At 41.4% G+C, this 23,427-nt stretch overlaps 1 protein-coding gene across 3 annotated transcripts in view; it reads right to left on the bottom strand.

Annotated features, from left to right (window-relative positions):
- Positions 1-23,427, bottom strand: part of NCOA7 (nuclear receptor coactivator 7) — a 125,460-nt gene that overhangs the window by 52,719 nt on the left and 49,314 nt on the right. For all 3 annotated transcript variants that reach the window (XM_081141079.1, XM_081141078.1, XM_081141080.1), the window contains exons 3-4: positions 15,094-15,314; positions 1,304-1,383 (exon numbers count right to left, since the gene is read on the bottom strand). In XM_081141079.1, the coding sequence (XP_080997205.1) occupies positions 1,304-1,383; positions 15,094-15,314 (301 nt within the window). The remainder of the gene's footprint in view (positions 1-1,303; positions 1,384-15,093; positions 15,315-23,427) is intronic.

Below are 23,427 nucleotides of genomic sequence, written 5' to 3'. Positions count from 1 at the left end.
TTCTCATTTCTTTGGAGGGGCCTGTGGATGCACAGACGGCTTTGGACTATTGTTATTAATGACAAATATGCCAACATTCCTTGAGTACCTACTATGAAGTAAAGCACTGTGCAAGGTGTTGTGGGACCAACTATATAGTGTAATCATAGTGGTGATGTCAGCTATATAATCACCCCAAATCCTTTCTGGAAAGGGCTAGGCCTATAAACCACAGCAAGATGTTTAGAGATGTTCAGAGCACTGAGCAGAAAATGCCTGTGCCAGGGCTCTTCACTGTGACTCTCTGGAGGCTTGGAGAAGATGGACCACTCCCAAAGAACCACCAGGAAGGGATCTGGTCCCGCTGCTTGCCTTAGATAGAGCCTGGCATGCATACAACTAATCAGTGGAAAGTAAACATGCATGATGAAAACACAACCAGGCGATGGCAACAGCACTTAATTTCTTCTTAGATGTCAGCACACTCCTCGACAATGCTATTTCAATGTGAATTAAAACACATCTATAACTCAGTGGCCCACATTATACCAGGCCTAAGAGAAACAGAAACAGTTCCTGGCTTCCAGGAGCTCATGGTGCAGTGAGAGCAAGGAGCATCTGCCACAGAACATAGAGGCACAGTGATGAACAGACACACAGCATTGTTCAGCTATTGGTTCAACAACACGGAGGTCTGCACCTTGCAAGCACCTGCAATACAATGGTGGCCAAAAATGGGTCTAGCTTCTACCCAGGGATGTATGAATGAAGGCACACGATAGACATTAAAATAATAATCACACTAGTGAATCAATAATATCAAACTGAGATAAATTATGTAAAGGAACATGATTCTATGAGGGAATAAAATGAAGAGAGATCTGGCCTAGACTTGCTGGATGATTATAAAAGGTAAGAATGAACATGGAGAGTAATGGGAAAATGCTGAGGCTAAGGTTCTGGATGTAGAAAGGTATGGATGATGGAGCCATTGCTGCTTTAAAAAAGACTAAGCATGAAGGTCTAAGTAGATATGTTGAGAAGTTAACTGAATCTATAATTCTGGAACTCAGATAGCATGTCTGGGATGGAGACCTAAAACTGGCTGTCATTGGCTTATTGTAGGTAATTCAAGTCACAGGTGTAGATGAGATTGCCCAGGGAGAAAACATGGAGAGAAGAGAGTGACTCAGAACAGGTCTTAGGAAGCCGCAATGCTTACTGGGTACATAAGAGGAACGCAGCTAAGGGCAGCATGTGTTCCGGAAGACATTACGTGAATCTAGTAATATTAACAGAAAATCAACTTCCTATTTATACTTACAGTGTATTCCACAGTCCCGTGGGGCTTCTGAACCACCATCTTCTTCTCTTTTTTATCATGTGTTTTGTTTTGATTGTCATCTGAAGAATAAAATGTGTGTAAATGAATAATTTAATTTTGGCAATTGAGCACAGGGTAATCGACAGTGTACTAGAACCCACTTTCAAACTGCCTATTAAAAAAGACAACAAAATAAAACGGACTAAGGGTGCAAACAGACCACACTTCTACATACTATTCATCCATGAACACTTTCATAAATTATTAACTGCAATAAAATAATACAAATACTGAGATAATGTTATTAAAGTAATAGTCTAAATGATAATATCTAAAGATGAAGGAAGAGTAATGATAATGCAGACTGACGCATAATGTAAATAAGTACAACCCTTCTAGAAAGTGATCTGTCAACATGTAACAATAGCCATAAAAATGTCCATTCTTTGACATTCCTTCCCATAGGAATTTATCCTAAAGAAATATTCAAAAGGAGAAAAATGCTACATGTCACAGTATATTGTTACTGCAACATTATTTATAATATGAAAACTCGGAAAGATCTATCTGTCCAATAATATATTAAGTTGGATCACAGATTTTGCTGTTTTTATAGATCAAACGTGGCCAACCTGTCAGCTGCATATGATTTAACCTAAATGTAGGATTAAATACATCTTAACATGATCAACCCAGGTACTGAAAACCAGAGAAACATATACAATGAATAAAAATTTAAGTGAAAAAAATATAAAATAGAATTAACTATGAAAAGATGCTCTAACTTGTATGTGATGAGAAAAAATGCAAATTAAGATATTTTACACCTATTAGCATGGCAAAAAATCAGAAAGCTGGATAATTCTAGTGTTCACAGAGATATGAACTACTACTAGGAATATAAACTGGTACAGCTATTCCAGCAAATCAAGTATATGTCGCCTGTATGGCTCAGCATTCTAACTCCCAGATGTATCTTCTCCCAGGAGGGATACACTTTATGTATATCATACAGTGACCTGCTTGAGGGTGCGCACACCAGCGTCTTCTGTGGCATGAGGAGCTGGAGGGTAAGGAAATGTGGTGGATATGCTCTAGAATTCTAGGCAATAATTAGACACAACAAGCCAGAAGTATACACTGAACGTGTTTACATCAAGAGGAACAGAGTAAGATGTAGAGAAGAAGATGCACACACAACAACTACACACATTTTTCAAGGTCACATCCAAATGAAAGTCTATGCACACTGAACACAAGAGAATGGTGTGGTATGGAGAGAGAAACGGGATCTGGGAATGAGAATAAAGGGGAATTAATGAATAAATAATAAGGAGCCCAGTTCGACCAGGGACAACATGGTATGAACTGAGAAGTGTGATTAACTTAGCCCCCTACAACTGAGGTCCCACACCCCACCATGCCAATCACCGACATAAAATATGGGTGTACTGGATGAGAACTGGAAGGTTACACAACAACATGAAAGTAGTTAATTCGCATGGGATTAATTCACGTGGACCCATGACCAACCCCAGGATGGACATAGTGGACCCATGACCATCCCCCAGGATGGAACTATCTCCCCCAATGACATGGACACCTCCACTTCCAGCTTCAGGCCCCCTCAGGCCCTTCATACCTACTCAAATCCTGACCCTCCCCCTGCTTGCGGGAACCTGAAGCAAATTATGCAGAAGTATCTACTGTGAGAGGGGGAAGCTGGCCCGGTGCCCCTCGGAAGTCCTTCACAGCTGAGCAACTGAACCGTCTACCCGCCACACCTCTGAAAAGTCTTTAGAGCCAGTTTTTCCCAGTCCAACAAGGAAGTAACTCTTACAAAATTGACAAATACCCTAGAGAAATGAAATATAGGCCCTTTAACGCAGTTTCATTTCTCATAAATTATGGAGGGGGGGTTGAAATGAGGGAAACTCAAGCCAGGTGGATTTGATGCCCTGACCACAAGTCCTGCCTCATCCCTTTCAATCCCAGAAGACGGCCAAGAACACACGGCTCTCGGCTCCTGCATCTGAGTCCTAGGTAGAAGTTTCCTGGAAGAAGACTTCTCTTTCTCTGTGCATTGGAGCTAAAAGAACTTGATGTTCAGGTGTATGCTGGGGACCTGGAGGGGCATGAAGGCTGGATGTGAAGTAATCCTGTGCAGTGGTGATCTGTGAAGTCTTGGGTGAGGTTACAAAGGATAGGAAATTAAGTGTAATGTCACAGAGGCCAGGGAAAAAGTTAAAGGAGGGTTGTTTTGACACTGTCAAATGCACGGAGGATGAGAGATAGAAACCTGGAAATAGATAACTGGGAGGTCACAGAGAGTTCCTGAGGTCAAAGTGTAGGGATGTAAAGACTGATAATGTTAAATCTATCAGTAAAGATAAGGTCATTCGCTAAAATGTAATGGGGTGAAGACAGGATTGGGGGTGCTTAAGGGGTTGTATAATTTGGAAGAGTTACTATGACAAAAATAAGGTTTCAATAGTGTGATATTGAAAGAAGCAATAAGAAGCAAAATAAGGGTTCACCCAGGGGTGGGGTCTCAACCTCAGGGTGACAAACCATGCAAGGAATAAGCAAATACCCTGCTGCAGCCCTCGCTGGTTTGGCTCCATGGTTAGAGTGTCCGCCCGTGGACTGAAGGGTCTCAGGTTTGATTCCGGTCAAAAGCACATGACTCGGTTGCAGGCTCGATCCCTGGCCCTGGTGGGGGCACATGCGGGAGGCAACCGATTGATGTGTCTCTCACATTGATGTTTCTCTGTCTCTGTCTCTCTCTCTTCCTTCCACTCTCTCTGAAAAGCAATGGAAAAAACATCCTTGGGTGAGAATAAAAAAATGAAATTCCCTGTTGTAATGGCTAACTTGTGGGGTGTAGGACGTGCAGGCAGGGCAGCTGCAGCTAACGCAGTGGTGAGCGAGGGGCACAGATGCTGGAGTGAAGAGAATGGCATGACGTGTAAGTTTCCCACTGCTAGTGTAATGACTTAGCACAAATTTAGTGGCCTCAAAGTGAAAAATAAACACAAATTTATTATCTCATAGTTCCGTAGGTTCCAAATCTAACATGGGTGTCAATGGGCTAAGATCACGGTGTCGACAGGCAGCTCCTTCTAGAGGCTCTAGGGAAAGATCGGTTTCCTTTTCCAACTCCTAGACGTAGGCTCCTTTCCTTGGCTCAACGTCCCTTCCTTCATTTGCAAACCCAGCGACGCCAAGCCAAGTCCTGTCACGCAAACATTTCTCTAGTTCTTGCTCTCCTGCAGCCCTCTTTCATTTTGAAGGACCCCTGTTTACACTGAGCACACCTGGATAATCCAGATGCTTTCCTTAAGGCGAGCTTATTAGCAACCTCAATTCCATCTACATCCATTTGCCTTCGCTGTGGAACATAACAGGTTTTAGGAATTAGGACATGTGTATCTTTTGGGGGGGGAGGGTGGCATTCTGCTGCCTACCACAGAGGGACAACAAGTGCATGGGAAGACAAGGACGGTTCAGATCAAAGAGGGAATTTTTGAGGATTCAAGCAGTGCTCATGGGTGTGAGGGTCCATGTATCAGGGTGGGGGCCAGGGGTGTTAAGGAATGCAGCACTGGTTAGATGTTCTGGTTCTGAGAAAAACTGGCAAGAATGAAACAATACTAAAGTCATTCAAACCCAAGCATCTGTCTCCTGTCACCAACCACTGGGGACTGTGTGAAGTCAGGACAATGGACATTATTCATTACGTACTTGAAAACAAAAACAAGAGACACTGAAGTCCTTGATCTTGATTCTATAATCTCTGCACAGATATAGGAAGGACAGAAAAGACAGTATGTAGCTTTTCTTTCTGTTATCAATTATGGGAACAAGCACAAACTTTGAAAATTGTCAGGTTTTCAAATTATATAAGGACCAATTCTGCACTGGCCTTACATTTACTTGGTGTGGGTGTGTAACCCCTTTTTGCCTTAGCCATCTCTACCATAAGACCATCTGATTGGGGTACACCAGGCTGAGAGCACAAGGCCCTCAATACTTTGTCTCAAGAGAAGATGGTTTCCACAGCATCCAAATGAGGGACAGTCAAAGAGGCAAAAACTGTCTAACTCTCTAGGTCTTTCTAAGAAGGAGACACCCTGATTTATAAACAGGAGAATCTGTTTCCAATGACAGGCATATCCCTATACTAGGAACTGATGCACCTGGCTATGACAGTTTGGTGACATTAACCATAAAATCAGGTCATGTGCCATCTCCTTTATGTCACCAAACATCATTCTGATTACAATTTGATTTGGGGGTCAAACGAGTTGGGTTCAACTAGCAGCCCTAACACATTCTCACAGTTGTGTGATGTAAGTTACTTAAAATCTTGTGCCTCCGCTCCCTTACCTGTGAAATGAACAACTATCTCATAATGTTCAAAAGATTCAATGACATGAGGGACAGAGTGTTTACCTCAGAGCCTGGCACAGGCTTAACGAATAAGTGCTTAACGAATGCTATTACTACTAACGATGATGTTATCAACATAAGTTAATAGTAATTTGGATAGATTAAGGTATTAAAAGAATTATAAACGATAAACCCAAAAGGTTTTATTCCAGAAACACAGAGCGATACAACATTACAGCGGTACCCCGGTTTTCAAACGTCTCCGTTGATGAACATTTCGGTTTACGAACACCATAAACCCAGAGGTAAATGCTTAGATTTTTGAACATGCCTCTGAAGTCAAACATGCCACGCGGCTTCCACTGAGGGCAAGATCCTGAGGCCCAGCTGGGGGCCGTTGATCCCTCAGTTTTTGAACGTTTCAGAACTTGAACGGTCTTCTGGAAAGGATTACATTAGAAAACCGAGGTACCACTGTTATATGACACATGATTATAAACTCTTTAAAGGCATGTATCATATCTGATCACTTTGATACATGCCAAAAAAGCATCTGATGGGATTAAACAGGCATTATAATATTTTTAAAAACAAAATTAAAAACCCATTACAAGAATAGAAGTTCAAGAATAGACATGAACTTCCTTAACATGATGATGAATTTTTACTCTTTGATATTCCTTAGAAATATGCTTCTGAAAAAGTAATGGAACCCTAAAGGGTGTATATCAAAAGTATTTCCCATAAAAGTGAAAGCTGAAAGACTTCATGATGTCACTTCCAGGGGTGCAGTAGCTCATTAATTGCCTAAATGCAGCCTGAATGAAGGCCCTAGTGAAGCCCCTACCCAGCTTTACAAAGACAGACTGCAGGGTGTGCAGTGGGAGGGATACCCACAGGGACGGCACCAGCTCCACCCCAGTCCTTTCATTCCCGTAGTTCTGTGGAAGACAAGTGCCTGAGAGCAATTCCAGCAAAGCTCTTAAGGCTTCTGGGCATAATATCTTCCACTCCACCAAATGACAACAAAGAGGTTAATCATAATGTGATGCAAGGCTAAACCACAAGTATTTAAGGTTGTAAAAATAAACTCTGTAGGGAAGATGAAAACAGAAACACTATAAACATAATGGAAACAGTTTGGAAACCCCAATCATTAAGAGGGAATCCCTGCCACTCATTGGAGGCCAGCTTTCGCAGCAGGGCAAGGCAACACCTGGGCAGAACTCTGTACTCTAGGTGGCCACTTGTTCATCAATGGTATCTTTAGAAATTAAGTACTATTCTAAACTCTCCTAAAGCATACCTGTCTAAACTGAGATGAGCCCTTATATCAGAAACCAAAAGCAAATATTAAAAGTAAAATACTAACCAATATAAATACAATACTTCCTACTATCATGGTTTATACTTAATTTTGTTTACTAGAATTTTTAATCAAAGCAAAAGATAAAGGAGTTTTAAATAATGAAATGAAAATTTGATTATTAGTAGGTGAATTGTCTAAAGAACCAACATCATAAAAAATCCAGAAATAACACTGTCCAGTAAGATGGCTAGATATAATAATCTTTTATACTTATGATGGACATGTACTTGAATAAGTCCCAGGATAGTGTTATCAAACTAGAAAATACCTAGGAATAAATATAGCACGATATATATATAGAGAGAGAAAATTTAAAAGGTTTACTAAAGTACATAAATCGAAGCCTGAATAAAGGGAGGTACATATAATGTTCCTAAATAGGATATCTCATTTTTTATAAATATTTCAGTTTCTCTTCAAATTAATGCTTAAATTAAATGCAACTTAAATCCAAATTTAAAAAAAATTGGAGAAGGGAAATATGCCAAATTGGTAACCAGGTTTATCTAGAAACATAAATACATAAAAGTATCCAAAAATTTTTTAAAAAATGTTTTTATTGATTTCAGAGAGAGGAAGGGAGAGGGAGAGAGAGATAGAAACATCAATGATGAGAGAGAGTCAGCTGCCTCCTACAGTCCCCCCCTACTGGGGATTGAGCCCAAAACCCAGGCATGTGTCCTGACAAGGAATCGAACTGTGACCTCCTGGTTCCTAGGTCACCACTCAACCACTGAGCCACGCAGGCTGGGCTCCGAAATTATTTTTGAAAGAGAAATAAGGGTAGGAACACTCTGTGGGTGCTAAAACACATGATAGAGGCATAGCAATGAAAACATTGGGGTAAAATAACTAAAAATAGAACTGAAGAAATTTAGTGTAAAATAAAGATGCGTTTATAAACCAGAACGAAAAGACTGGCTTTCCCCATAAATGTCATGTTGCTTCATATTAGAGGGGAGACTCTGGCTTCAGACAGACTAAATGAAGAGTCCTGGTCTGCCCCTGACTCACTGAGTGACACTGGACAAGAATATTTACTTACTCAAAGACAGTTTCCCAGTGTGTAAAATGGGGATGCCAACTGGACTCCCAAAGAAATACTGTAAGGATTACATAAGACAATTCTTTTCAAGTAAAGCACTCCGCAGTGCGAGACCTAAGGGCTCAGGAAACTTAAGGATTATTATTAAATGATGGGTAAACATTGTTAAGATTTGGAGAAAAATCTAGACCACTCTTAAAGCAACACAGATGGATTTAAAATTTAATAGTAAAAAATAAAGTCATTAATGTCTGAAGAAAATATTGGGCTTGTATTTGCCTAAAGAAACATTGTTTTCTTTATGGGTGACAAACACATTTCAAATTACTGGCCTGAATCTGAGATTAAAATATTCGATGTTATTATTTAGCATTTTAGGATAACTTCTGGAACATCAGAATCACAAACTGTTACAATAAATTTTTTAAAAGTGTATCCTGAGGAGCCTTAATCTCCTGAGTGTGGAGAGGGCGGGGATGTGGAGAGGAGTTAACTCTGTACTCAACAGGAACTCCACGTTTTATCATCTCTAGACTCAAAAGGAAACACACAGCAGATTTTCCTTCCTTCAAGCACATCAGAGGCAACACAGTGACTAAAACGAGTCACACAGAAGAAAAATCTTGAATTCGAGAAGGGCAGGGAGTGGTCTCTCTGGGATTGCGTTACCTCAGAGCCTAGTAACGCCCTCAGCACTGAGCAGGCCCTCCAGCATTTGTAAAATAAATGAAACTCTTCTCACTCTGTATCTGAAGAAACAGACTATTTCAGCTGTTCTAGAAGACTCTGACTTATATTAGTATCAAACCAATGAGAGTTTTAAATGTAGCAACATATATGAGCAGGCCAAGTAGTTAAGCCTGGAGAGAAACGTCAACCTTATCATCATTTAAATCACAGCTCAGGGGAAATGAAACTCCTCGTAGGGTCATCTTTTTCCTCCGAAGAAACACCAATGTTCTTGGGGCAGTGGAGAAGACACTACAATTTTATTTAACTTTTGCCTTATTTTTCTCTGTGTTGATACTGAGAAAGCATAATGTACGAGGTCCCTGTGGGACTTCAGTGCCAGAGAGCTGGGCTTGAGTCTCTGCCTCACGCTGATCTGCAGTGACACGTTCCTGAGTCACTGGGCTTCTAGGTTTTTTCATGTGTCAAATAGGCTACTACTACCCGCAGGACACCAGGATGAGTAGTAAATTAAATAATGAAATAAAGCATCCAGCCCGCAGGAGACACCCATGCAAACCAGGATCTTTCCCCTCTCCCTCAGCCCTGACACTGCTTCTCCTCTTTTTCCCCTACTCTCTTTCCCAGTCTCACAGCTCATTCAAAAGGGCTTCTTTGCTCCTTTGTAGGTAGATATATTTTTTTAACCCTTTATCCATGACCTGTAAACATTTGTTGCCATTTATCTAAGTGCTGAATTCCCCCCTTAATTCAGTCTAAATGCAACGTGAGCTCTTTTGATTTGTAAAGCCGGGTATGGGTGTCGGCTCATGGCAGCTTGCTTCTTACACTGATTGCTTCTCCCATTCCCACTGCTTTGATTTGTTCACCAAAAACTCCTTTGATTTGTAGACTCTTCACTCAAGCCTCCCATATCTGACTTCTTCTCTCTTATCATCTGCATTCCTTCTGCAACATTTCTGTACATTGTGGGGGGGACTCACCAGACTTGTCCCAGTTACCACCTAGGTTTTCATGGTAGGACTTCACATAAACATTACTCTGACTTCCTTGGTGGCCCCAAGAAGCACATGCCTAATTACTTCTATCCTAATAATTTCAATTTATTTTATACCCAACTCCCTCAAGTCTTTATATTCTACTTGATTAAAAAATATACTAAGTGGATTATTGATATTCTCTTGCCACATGAGTCCATTTTAATCCTGTATTCTGTGATTAGAGCTCTCAAGCACCAGAATGATCAATATTTTTAAATAGAAGAGCAATACTATTATATGTCTGTGGCTTTGCTATAGGACAATGAAAAACTAGAAAAATTCCAGGGTAAGTAGAATAGGGAAACTGAGAGATGATGATTAAACAAGGCCAAACAGTGTGGGCAATTTGCAGCCAGTTTGTAAATTGCAAGCCCTTTATCTTCCCAGCCAAGGACACTTGAGAGCAAATGGCTAATATCCCTCTCCTAACTAATCAAAAAATGCAGAAAAGGAGGGGGAAGGAAAGGGGGAGAAGAGCAGGAATCTCAATGTAAGCAAAGAATACATAGTGTAAATCACCCTAGAACTGCTAAGGACAGCAGAAAGGAGGGGTGGTAGGGGAAAGGAAAAAAGAAAAAAGACAGTTTTATTATTATTATTTTTATTCCCTAAACAGAGAACCCAGCAGTCTCAAGGCTTGGCAAGATAAAATTGCCAGGTACTTCTCATAAATTCTGTGAAGGCCGCAACAAAGTAAAATGGGACCTTGAGAATTAATCTGTACCAAGATATTCAGGAGAGGAATTTTGAAAACTATAGACAGAAGGGTATATAACTCCTCAAATCCCCACAGCTCTCACTTTCTCCAGACTCTCCGAGAAAGCCGACCTGCACTCTGGGCTGGATGAAATATATTCACTTACCTTGCTTCTTTAATAAATTTGCTTGCTTTAATAAATTGGCTTTATCACAACACAATCAAGGTCATTCATTTAATTTCATTTGTACGAGAAAACAAGAACAGAGGAGGGGATAGCTCTCTCTCTCCGACTCACTGGGCTGTCCTCTAACAGCTTTTCTAGGGTCTCTGAGCTGCCTGTAACAGCCTGACCTACTTATATGTTTGGGAATTAACTTTTCAAAATAACATAGCTTTGGCTTTCTGTAAGTAAATGACAGGAAATTGCGATTTTGTGATTCATAATAAATACATATTTGGTTTTTATCCACAATTTCTGACTCACAGCTCCTAAGACCCTTGGAATTTCCTGAGTGTTGAAAATAAAGCTGTCCTTTGTCATGTTAATGATGTGACCTTTAGAAAGTACCTAGAGATGGCAGCTGGTGGCCGATGGAACCACTGTGATTAGACTGCTGAACTTCCAAGTCCCAACTCCTGACTTCCAGGGAGAGGAAAGGGGCTAGAGGGTGACTCAATCTCCAATGGCCAAAGATTTAATCAATCATGACTGTGTTTGAAGCCTCCATAAAAACCAAGAGGTTGGGGTTCAGAGAGCTTCCAGGTTGGTAAACACCTGGAGATGTGGGGCGAGTGACAGCTTGGAGAGGGCACGAAAGCTCTGTGTACCTTGCCCTATGCATCTCTTCCATGTGGCTGTTCCCTTTACCAGTGACCTAGTAACATGTTTCTCTGAGCTGTATGAACCATTCCAGCAAATTAACTGAACTCAAGGAGGGGTGTGTGGCAACCTCTGATTCATAGCCAGTTGGTGATAAATTTTTAGAATCAGCACTATTTTGTTACAATAAGGCAATTCTAGTGACACCATCTTTCCATAACATCATTTATCAGTATCTTAACTCTTCTATCCTTCAAAGTGCCAGGAAATGGCAATGAATTTATTGGCCAAGGCTTATATGAGGCACAGATAAACCTAATGTAAAAAGTAAAAATATTATTTTGTCAAAGTATGCTTCCTTAGATCAGGTAGGTAATGTTATAGATGTGGAAGCAGATAGCTACAGAAAGTATTTTCTTTTATAATGATTACAGAACTTTACATTTACCTAATGTTCTTTCGGCAAAGCCCGTAAGCTTATTCCATTATATTATTCAGTTCTCTATGTTTTTTGATTAATATTAAAACTAACTATAAAATGTGTACTATGCAACAAAAAATGTAGAAAACCAAATCTCTTGCAACTTCTATACCCAGGGAAAACAATTATCAACATATTGCTATAGATCCTTCTAGTTTGTTTTCCTATAAATTTATTATCATTTGTCATCCATGAACTTCTTGTTTCTTCTCTCTGTGTGTTACCTGGATGACTTGTTCACACTTATTGATTGACTTCATATCTGTAAGGAGCAATTTCCACACCTTTCCCCTGAAATCTAGGCTCCTCCAGATTAATCCACTTGGAACCTCAAAAACATCTCTTAACAAATACATCTTCTTTTCCTCCTTCCTGAGTTTTCTCGTCTGAAAATTCTTGACTGTTCTTTTTCTCCCTCACACACCAAATACTAATGTTTCTAAGAGCAAAATCTCTCTCCCGGGTGCCTATCTCATCTGACCCAGTCTCCCACAGCCTGGTCAGCTCACTTCCACCCATTATCTTTAGATTTGTCATCTCAAAACAAAGAGTTGATGGAGTTCCCCCAACGGATAAAGTCCCAATCCTTAGTGTGACAGACAAGAGCCTCCCATTTTAGTGACTTCTCCTCAGACTAGAGCCACCCAAAGCAGTGAAGTGGAACTGGGATTACCATTCACTTGCAGCCTCACGCTCCACCTAGTGGTACAGAACAACATCCTGGGACAGGAATCCAGGGAATATGCAGGTCAGCCCTGTGAGATCAAGCAAACCTGCCAAGATGGGCTTGTGAGCTAGAGTCAGATATGAAAAGAACAAGGAACCCTGGAACTCAAAGCCCCACCTAGTAGTTTCATCTAAGCACTGGACTCTCCTATGGAAATGCCCAAGCCTCCAACCACTGTTATCACTGCCATTCCTGAGAGCAGATGAAAAGCTATGATGGCATCTATTTCCTTATTGCTACTGAATATAATCACAGGATATTTCTGACCCAACTATTGTACTGTCATATATCTACATATATCTAGAATTTCCATAAAATTCAAACAAATCAAAAAGAGTATTCATTCATCTACAGATTAATTCATCCACTCATGCACATTTAAATAACACCTATAATGCCTTAGATACTGCACAAAGTTTAAAATACAGGGTCTGAGTCATGACAGCCCATAAATAGGGAAGCAGGTAAATAGATCCACAGAAGGGAAGTTTAACCTGAACGGGGGCAGGAAGGGCTTCATGGAAGAAATGATGACTGAGCTGATTTTGTGAAGTTAAGAAAGAGTTAAGAGTGAAGGGTATTGTTTCACACTCAAAGTGTTACACATGCAACAGAGGGCATCACATTAAAAAGCAACCTAATGCAACATCCACAATTGTGTAGTATCACCACTAAAAAGAAACCTCATCGGGTAGGACTATCAGCCTTCAGGGAAACCCACAGAGCTAAATGTCTCCACTTTAAAATACCTCTTGAGCAACAGCATTTGAAGTAAGGATGGACAAAACTCATACAGGGGGACAAAAGTAGATTTATAGTTGTGAGTACGTGAAATAGTTTATTCTTGCAGTATTATTTAATTATTGCATTATTTTCCATACGAACTATAAACCTACTTTTGCTACACCCTGTATTATAAACTGCACAACTATAAAAACCACACATTTTCAAATGTCCAATGTGTAATATTGTCTGCAAATGAAGATGTAAAATGAAACTTTCCTTGATCTTCTTTCTCTTTTTGGAGATAAGGGATATATACACTTTAAAGTTTAAGAGGAAGTTTACTGATCACACAGAAGTGTCTTTCAATAGGTTCGCAGTTACAGTTTTTTATAAAATTCTGAATGGCTTGAGATTAAAAGCATTCATGAAGCTGTGTAATATACGGTATAATTTCACATTAGCCCACTGGAATGCTGGAACCCATGCGCTTTCTGCTATAGATACCTCATCTGCCTCTGTTGGAGCAATGTCAGCACAGCCTCACTTATCACCACCCAAAGGCAGTCCATTTGATGCGCACCATAAGTAAGTTACATAAAACATGGAGACAAGACCTGTCTCCTGGTAACTTTGGCATTAAACATGACCCAACTTTGAGGCCCCCTGGAATAAGTCTCTGCTCTCAGACCATGTTTCAGGTACTGTATTGCAACAGGCTCTCGGAGACCCCTCAGTCCTCTCTCTTAGTCTAGCATCTTGAGTATACTGTAACTTGTATGCCACAACGGGTTTTGTTTGACTCATGGTTCCCCTTCTTTGTATTCTCTTTCTCTCTCTCTCTCTCTCCCTCTCTCTCCCTCTCTCTCCCTCTCTCTCCCTCTCTTTCTTTCTCCCTTCCCTTCCCTTCCCTTCCCTTCCCTTCCCTTCCCTTCCCTTCCCTTCCCTTCCCTTCCCTTCCCTTCCCTTCTTTCTTTATTTTAAGGTATCTTTATTGATTTCAGAGAGAGGAAGGGAGAGGGAGAAAGAGAGATAGAAACATCAATGATGAGAGAGTCGTCATTGATCGGCTGCCTCCTACACGCCCCCAACTGGGAATCAAGCCTGCAACCTGGGCATGTGCCCTGACCGGGAATCGAACAGCGATCTCCTAGATCCTAGGTTGATGCTCAACCGCTGAGCCACGCCCACCCGGGCTGCATTCTCTTTTGAACATACTCCTGGCCTGCATGTGACAGGAGCCTTAGGTGTGAGATGGATGATCCAAGTAAATCAGGATCATCACTTTCATCATGCTAGATATGCCACTTTTGCTAATGCAGTTTCAGATGCAATGGCTATTCTGAGAAGCTGCTGAACACTGTGATTCCCCTAACGAAACTTCCCAAGTTGTCTTTTTTTTAAACTGACAGATGCTTGGCCATGTCTCCATCTATTTTCTGTTGCCTAGCTAACGCCAAAGGTGCACGCATTTCTACCAACATTTTTATGACTATGTATGCATATTACAAAAAACATTTCTCATACAGGGAAAGTGCCCATTTGTTTGACAAATTATTAGCACACACTATCTGCTAGGCACTGTGCTAGATGACAGAAACACAAAGTTTGGAATAAGGCACACCAACGTTATTTCATTTTCATCCCTTTACAAAAGATTACGTATAGAAAGCAAGGGCTATTGGCACATAGTAGCTGCTTAATAAACTGTTACTATTATTATGATCGGTTACAAATCAGAGTCTTAAAAATTACTGTAGATTTTTAAAATGAAAATTCTGCAATATCGCCACCAATACTCACCAATACTATAATATCTCTTTAGTTCTGTGCGTCTGATCTCCTTTAACTGGTTATTTTTTCTCTTTTTTTTCTCATCAGTAATATATTCCTCTTCCACAGAAATGTTGCACTTGTCTTGTTCTAAAATGACTGTACTAACATCTTCTTTTCCAGCATGAGTCCTTGTAGCTATAGCTGAGGCTGCCTCTGCATTTTGTTTGGCTTGTTTTTTCTTTTTCAGTCTAGGAATGAGAAGAAAAAAAGCAAAAACACTGACGAAATGATTTGTTAGGAGAACTTATATTAATTTCATGCTGTTGGGCTTTGAGAAACTAGTTGATACAGAAAACAATTCCTTTATATCATTCTTAATTACATTTTCCTGTTATATTTTCCATTCCTGTTCACTTAAAAATTCTTAAATTGTGGCCTTTTCTCAGTTTAATATCCTTAATACTAATGTCTCAGAAAATTAATGGGAAATGCTCTAGACCCAAGGAAAAACTAGATTATTCTATTGGCCACTAAATGGTGAGTATTTTTTATTAAGATATACAATTACCCAAATATATTGCCACACTTGGAATGTTACTTTTTTTTTTTTAAGTGTTTCTGGTTTTCAGTGGTACCTTTGAACTGATGGACAAGTGCATCTGTAAAAGCAAACCCTTTATAATTGGGTCCCATGCTGAGTATAAAGATTTGGCAGGGTGCACACAGGTTTAGGGCTAAGAATTCTTTTCCTTTATATATATGACAGTGTACCGAAGAAAGAGGTGCATTACCTGAGATAAAAAACGTCATACTGACAATATATAGTCATCATTATGATTACTAATAGCTTACACATATTAGTTAGCATATTTGATGTTTTCAATCCTATACTCCTAAGTCACAGATGTATAAGAGATGAAGTTTATTATAACTCACTGAAATTCAAGAACACAAAATTGTTCCAACTGATGTATCACTCTAATTAATTGATATGTCACTCTATACTTACTAGTCCTTACGAATGTTTTTACCTTACCAGATGTAAAGAACACAAGTCTTACCTTCTACTCTATGTGGCAGTCTGCTCATATGTAAATATTTATTAATTAGGATCTTTTCCCTCTTTCTATGTTGGCACAGTCAGCTTTCTCTTACACACATCTATTTCCTTTGCTCTCCTGAGCATCTATACCATTTGATGTTGGACACGGTTAAGGAAATATTTGAGGAGAAAAATAAGTGTAGGATAATACAGGAGCTAAGGTTTGATTTTATGCTGCTTTGCTCTGTGATGTTGGACAAATCAGTTTAGCAGTCTGGAGAGGCCCCTGGATGAGGCCTCGGTATCTAACCGGGTCTTTTGTTAGGATCAACTGAGATATGTGTGAACATATAACACAAACAGAAATAATAAAATGTCTCCTAATATAATCCTACAATAACATAAGAACTAAGCATGGTAAGGTATATAACAAATTCAGCTTTTGAGATAAAGGTCTCGTATTCTAACAAAGGATTTCAACTAGGTTGTTATTCACTGCACACGGAGCAGCAAAATTCTTATTCGTTCATTGGCTAATAAATGAGATTACAGCCTACAAGAAAGGATAGCTAGGGGAAAAAATCACAGACGGATATATTCTCCATCTCTAATTTAGTTATCTTTTTATGTTTACTTGTTAAAAACAAAACCAAAAATCAAGCAAAATTGGAGACTCATAAAAAGGAATTACATTCAGTTATACACATTTTATTTTCTATCCTCGGATTCTCTCATCAAGATTTCTGTATGAGTGTGAAATTAATACACAGTAACTTAGATATACAGGTCAGAGATCACCTCGTTGCGTAGGAAGGTCTGAGCAGAACTGATCTCTGTATCCAAAAGGATATTGCTGATCTTGTTCTGATATATTGGCTTATCAAACGAAGCTTGAATAGTCAATAATATTGTAATAGCTATGTATAGTGCCAGGTGGGTACTGGAAATATTGGGGGGGAACACTTTGTAAAGTACATGATTGCTTAACCACTATGCTGTACACTGAAAATAATACAAAATAATATTGAATGTAAACTGTAATTGAAAATAAAATAAATATTAAAACATGCTTGCGATGAACCTTACTGCCCACTTCCAAAAATTATTCCTCTAGGAGGAGAGAAAGAGACATCAAAAATTAGTTCTTTGTGGCCTGAGATATGTTGCTTTATAATCTTCTGAATTTTTCCACTTTACGTTGATCTAAATGTCCTCATTTCACTGTCCTCACTTAGATCTAGGGCATATATTTTGATAAAAAGCAGCACTGCTTGAGGACATCTCATTAGGGACTGGTTTTCACACTTGAAAATAAGAAAATGGGATACACTGTTTTATTCATTTCCCCCCTTTTCCACACAGACCACTACTGTCAATGCATATAGACAAACATTGTTATTTCAGAAAAAAATGTTAAAGAACAGCAAAACCAAACTTGTTTAACAGAAAATCGGGTATAATTTAATACTTCACTAATTTTACAATCAGCTAATCTTTTCGGACTAGGGTGTACTTGATGGGGGCAGGGAGGGAACAGGGTGCGGCACTAGTAATTTCACAGATATTATAAATCATGTCCGTTCTTTCCAAGATTAAAAGAAGGAACACTTTGACTCGGTCACTGGGCCCAGATGCCGACCCCTCCGGGAGTCTGCCTCAGGAATGCCGTCTGTTCTCCAATTCCAGGAACAGGATGGCGGCTGTGACATCATACTTGAAGATTCTGGGAAGCGATAAACACGTACCGTGCTCCCCCACCCTGCTGCGCTGGTCACCTGCACATAGTGTCCTTTCTCCCAGCCCCTATATATCTGGCTGGCTGGCGGGAGTTGTTAGAGCAGTTTTTCAAGGTATCATACCTGCTGCTCTCTCCGATTGCCGGCAATTGGAATAAATGCACATAAAAGATTCAACCTTGTCTCTGCTAATTGGCCCAGTACCGACAGGTAGCCCTTGGACCCCCTTTCGTGTCCAGTTTCAAAATCTGGCAACTCTGCCAGGACAGCGAGCGGGATTTTTTTCCTGGGTAAGTACCTGTGGTCCCGCTGGCTGCCTGGGCAGGGGGTTCTGGGGCTGAAACTGAGGCTTTTTCTTTACTTGCAGCACTACCAGGAATTTTCCTGTTGAGCCCCACCTTCAGCCCCAGCAACCTCTGCCTTTTCGCTTAAGCGGAATCATGCGTTCTCAGGGGAGGATCTGTCACCTCCTACCTGGGTTGAGCCCGATCAGGTCCAGGCTGCAAGCAGCCCCAAGGGCCCTTGCCTGGTCTCTGAACCAGCCCAGCTCTGGGTCATAGAGACACTGCTCTGTTCGGTTTCTTCTTGAGCCCGATTGGCTCCTGGATACAGGGCACCCTGTCTAGCCATAGAGACAAAAGGATGAGCCTTTGTCTGTCTGTTGTGCGCACCTGTAATTATTGTATACAGAAGTGTTTTTGTTGTCTGTTGCTGTGTTGTCTTTATTGTTTATCTGGTTTAATTTGCTTGGAAAATGGGTGCAGGTGGTTCAGTCCCAAAGGACAGCCCACTGGGACTAATCCTGTCAGATTGGGCGACTTCCGCATATCCACCTATGACAAAAAGGAAAATGGTATTTTACTCTAATACTGTTTGGCCTCTGTATATTTTAGGTTCTGGAGAGAGGTGGCCGTTGAATGGGTCTTTGAATTACCATACCATATTACAACTGGAATGGTTTTGTCAAAGACCAGGAAAGTGAGGAGGGCTACCATATGTGCAAGCTTTTATGTCACTACATAATTATGATTCTGATGAAAACAAGGAAGGGACTAAGTTAATGGTTCAGAGCAAAAATACAGTACTGGTAGGACCAAAAAGTAAGAATCAAGAAGAGAGGGTCACGGATGAGCAAGAGCAGGAAGAGGCTGCCTTGCAGTCTACCCAAGAGGCACCCTCTCTGAGTGGTCCAAGAACCAAGGGGCTTCCCCCTACCCTGGGCTCTCAGATGGAAGTTGCCCCGTCTCCCTCAAGGATGAGGCAAGGCACTCAGTTTGGAGGGGATAAAGCTACCTCCCTGGCAGGGCGACTTCTACTCTACCATTAACCAGTAGGAGCCCCTGGAACTGGACAACCAGCAGGAGTCGATGGGCCCACACCTCCTTCTCTACCTCGGGTTTGCCTAATTGGAAGAATTCTAATCCCTCTTATCGGGATGATCCCACCAAAGTCATGGACCTGACTGTTTCTATTTTTGCTACTTATAATCCCAGTTGGGCCAATATCCAGGCTCTGTTTAACATCCTTTTAACTGGGAATAAGATGAAATTAGTTAATGACAAAGCTGGAGAGGGAGCACACCAGCTCCATCGGGAAGATCCGGCCCATGTTCCATTAGTCAAACCCAGCTGGGATCCTAATGACAGGGGATTGCCCTGGCTCAAGTACTATCTAAGATGTATTATAAAAGGGGCTCAGGAGAGGGGTCCCCAAACAGAAGAGCTTGAATATGGTACAAGCAGTCCAACAAAAAATGGACAAGGACCCCTCTGCTTTTCAGGAATGAATCTATCAGGCCTACCACAAATATATGGACATAGACCCCCTGGCACCAGAGAATGTTCGCATGGTGAACTGGACTTTTATTTGCCCAAGTGGTCCAGATATTAGGAAAAAGCTACAGAAAGATGAAGGGGCATCTGGAATGAATCCTCCCCAACTAGTTGACATTGCTTTTAAGGCCTATTGTAACAGGGAAAGTAAAAAGACCCAGATGGCATCTGTCTTTTTGGGACAAACTGGAAACCAAAGGCCTGGAGAGCCAAAAGAACAGGGAAAGAAAGAAGAAGCACCTTAGGCCCCGATCAGTGTGCATGCTGCAAGAGTAAGGGCCAAAAACACAAGGGCAAAAGGTGCCCACTGTGAAGTTAAACAAGGAAATTAATCTTGATGAGGACCGACAGGGAGGGCCCAGAGGCTCAGCCGCTTCTGCAGGCAGTCAGTGGCTAAACTCCTCCAGGAGCCTCAGGAAAAACTAACAGTGGGGGGACAAAAAATAGATTTTTCTGACTGACATGGGAGCCACTTATTCTGCCCTGAATGTCCCTCTAACTTAAACCTTCATCTCAAACAGTGGCGGTGACTGGAATCTCTGGATCGCCAGAACAGCAAGCCTTTTTGAACCCGTTAGAATGTACTATAGGTGATTCAAGTCTCACTTGCAAATTTCTGTACATCCCCGAGGGCCCCATTCGTGTTCTAGGGCAGGACCTACTACTATCTAAGCTCCAGGCCCAGATCCCCTTTCTCCCGGATGAGCAACGGCTCCATCTACAGGTCCCGGGGGAGTATGTCTGGTAATTTCTTGTACAAGATCAAGGTAAGCCAGAGCCTGACCCAATGCCAGCTGAAATGGAGGCTCGGGTACAACCACCATCCGTATGGGCTCAAGGAGAACCGGGGAGGGCAAAACGGGCTTTACCAGTTAAGACTGAACTGAAACCAGGAGCAAAGGTTCCCCACAGAAAGCAATATCCCTTGAGGAAGAAGGCACTTGAGGGGATTCAGCCACTTATCCAGAAATTTCTTAAATTTGGTTCGACTCGGCTGTGCCACTCCCCACACAACGCCCCTATGTTGCCAGTGAAGAAACCTCAAATAGGGTTCAGGACTTACAGGTCGTCCAGGACTTATGGGCCATAAATGAAACTACCCAGGACATACATACCCAACACTCTGATTAATGGGATACCTGGAGACAGTGAATGGTACACAGTACTGGACATTAAAGATGCTTTCTTCTGTGTGCCAGTTGACCCAGCCTCTCAATCACTTTTTTGCCTTTGAATGGCAAGACCCAGAAACTCTGGTCAAGACTCAGTGCTCCCCAGGGGTTTAAGAATTCCCTATTTCTGGAGAAACGCTAAGCCAGAATCTGGATGAGCTACAGCTCCAGAGAGGCACACTGTTACAATTCATAACAGGACCCACGTATGAGGACTGTTTGAAGAATACTATCGATGCCCTCAATCATTTAACAGACTAGAGCTATAAAGCTTCAGCTTCAAAAGCCCAGATTTGTAAACAAGCTGTTAAGTTTCTGGGATTCCTCCTAGAACCTGGGAAAAGGAGTTTAATAGGGGACCACAAGGAAACAATTATTCAAATACAGTTCCCTAAAACAAGGAGACAACTGAGAGGATTTGGGGGAATGGCTGGGTATGTTGTATTTGGATTCCCAACTTTGGACTTATAGCAAAACCTCTGTATAAGGCTCTGAAAGGGCCAGGGGACAGCCTCCTCGAATGAAACAAGGAATGTGAATGGGCCATTGAGACCTTGAAGGCCCAACTGGCAGCAGCATCTACTCTAGGATTCCCAAATCTGTTGAATTCCTTCCAGCTATATGTGCAGGAAAGGAAAAGAATTGGAATCGGGGTCCTCACTCAGACTCTTGGGGGCCACCCGCAGCCAGTTGCTTACTTGTCTGGGAAGATGGACCATACTGTTCAAGGTTGGCCAGCATGCTGAAGATCAGCAGCGGCTACCTGTGAGCTCCTACAGGAAGCAGAAAAATTCTCTCCTGGTCAACCAATTACTATTTTTGTGCCTCACCAAGTTCTCAGTCTATTGGAACAGCAAGAAAACCACTGGCTAACAGCAGGAAGGATGGGAAGATACCAGGAGGTGCTCCTAGACAATCTCAATGTCTCTCTCAAAACTGTAAGTACTCTCAATCCCGCTCCACTGCTCCCTGACAGTACCCCTTTGTTTCATGGCTGTATTGAGATCATAGATGAGGTGTATTCTAGGGGGTCAGATCTCCAGGACTACCCACTAGACGGGGCTAATTGGACTTAATTCGTAGACACGAGCAGCTATGTAGAACATGGAAAGAGAAGAGCCAGATATGCAGTTGTCATGCTGGACAAAACTACTGAGGCTAAGGCACTGGCTCCAGGAACTTCAGCATAGAAAGCTGAATTAATTGCTCTTCCTAGGGAACTAGAATTATCTAAAGAGAAACATATAAACATTTACACTTACTCTAAATATGTTTTCTTAACCCTGCATGCACATGGTACTATATGGAGAGAGGGGGGCTGTTAACAGCCAACAGAAAGGACATTAAACATGCACTAGAAATGTTGGACTTGTTATAAGCCATTCTCGGCCCTACCGAAGCGGCAGTAATCCACTGCCCTGGAAATCAAAAAGAGAAAACACACACAGCAAAAGGAAATGGGATTGCCGACAAAACAGCAAACGAAGCAGCAAGAGGAGGCTATTTACTGCCACTAATACCCGCATTAGATTTATCCCAGTTTCAGCCAGAATATTCAATTTCAGATCAGGAAAGAGCTGAGAAATGGAAGTTCAAGGAAATTAACAATGACTGGAAAATAAATGAACACGAAATTATCCTTCTGTTTGAATGGTTAACAGAACCTGTCCTGAAGCATATTCATGAGACAACCCAGGTCCAGGAATTGCTCACATGCCAGAAAAATAATCCCAAGACAGATCCCCATCAAAGGAAGGAAGGGGGGAAGTACCAAGGACAATCCCACTTTGAGGACTGGGAAATAGTCTTTACCCAGATGCCAAAGTCTGGAGATTGAAGATACATATTTGTTTTTATTGACACATTTTCGGGATGGGTAGAGGCCTACTCCACCCAAACAGAACAAACCTCAGAACCACTCAAAGCCCTTTTGAAGGATATAATTCTTCAATTTGGACTCCTTAACAGCCTGCAAAGTGATAATGGACCTGCCTTTGTTTCTGAAATTCCACAGAAGGTCAGTAAATTCCTCGGTATGACTTGTAAATTGCATACTGCGTGGAGACCATAGGTCTCAGGAATAGTTGAGAAAATGAACCATACCTTAAAGAAAAATGTAGCTGTGTCAAGAAACTCACCTACAATGGGATCAGGTGTTGCCAATTGCCCTGCTCAGGATCAGATTAGCTCCCCGAAGCGGGACTGGTTTAAGCCCCTATGAAATAATATACGGGCGACCCTTTCAGGCCACTATAGGGACAAGAGATGTGTATATAGATCATGGTATTAAGGTTAAAAATTATGTCCAACATCTTATTCAGATATTAACTATAATTAACGATTTGGTATGTACTAGAGATCTTTCTGTCACAGGTCCACTGCATCCCTTTGAAGCAAGAGACGTCTTATTCATGACATGGAAAACTGGATCACCAGAAGATCAACTGGAAGAAAGATGGACCAGGCCATGGGATGTACTCCTCACCACCCCAACTGCTTTGAAGTTGGCAGGAGTAAGACCCAGGGCCCATCACACCAGAGTCAAAACGGCACCAGAGGAAGAGTGGACAGTCGAACCC

This window comes from Miniopterus schreibersii, assembly GCF_964146895.1.
Source record: "Miniopterus schreibersii genome assembly, chromosome: 6".
Taxonomy (NCBI): domain Eukaryota; kingdom Metazoa; phylum Chordata; class Mammalia; order Chiroptera; family Miniopteridae; genus Miniopterus; species Miniopterus schreibersii.
Note: the sequence above shows the minus strand (reverse complement) of the source record. Positions and strands in the feature narration are given on the sequence as shown.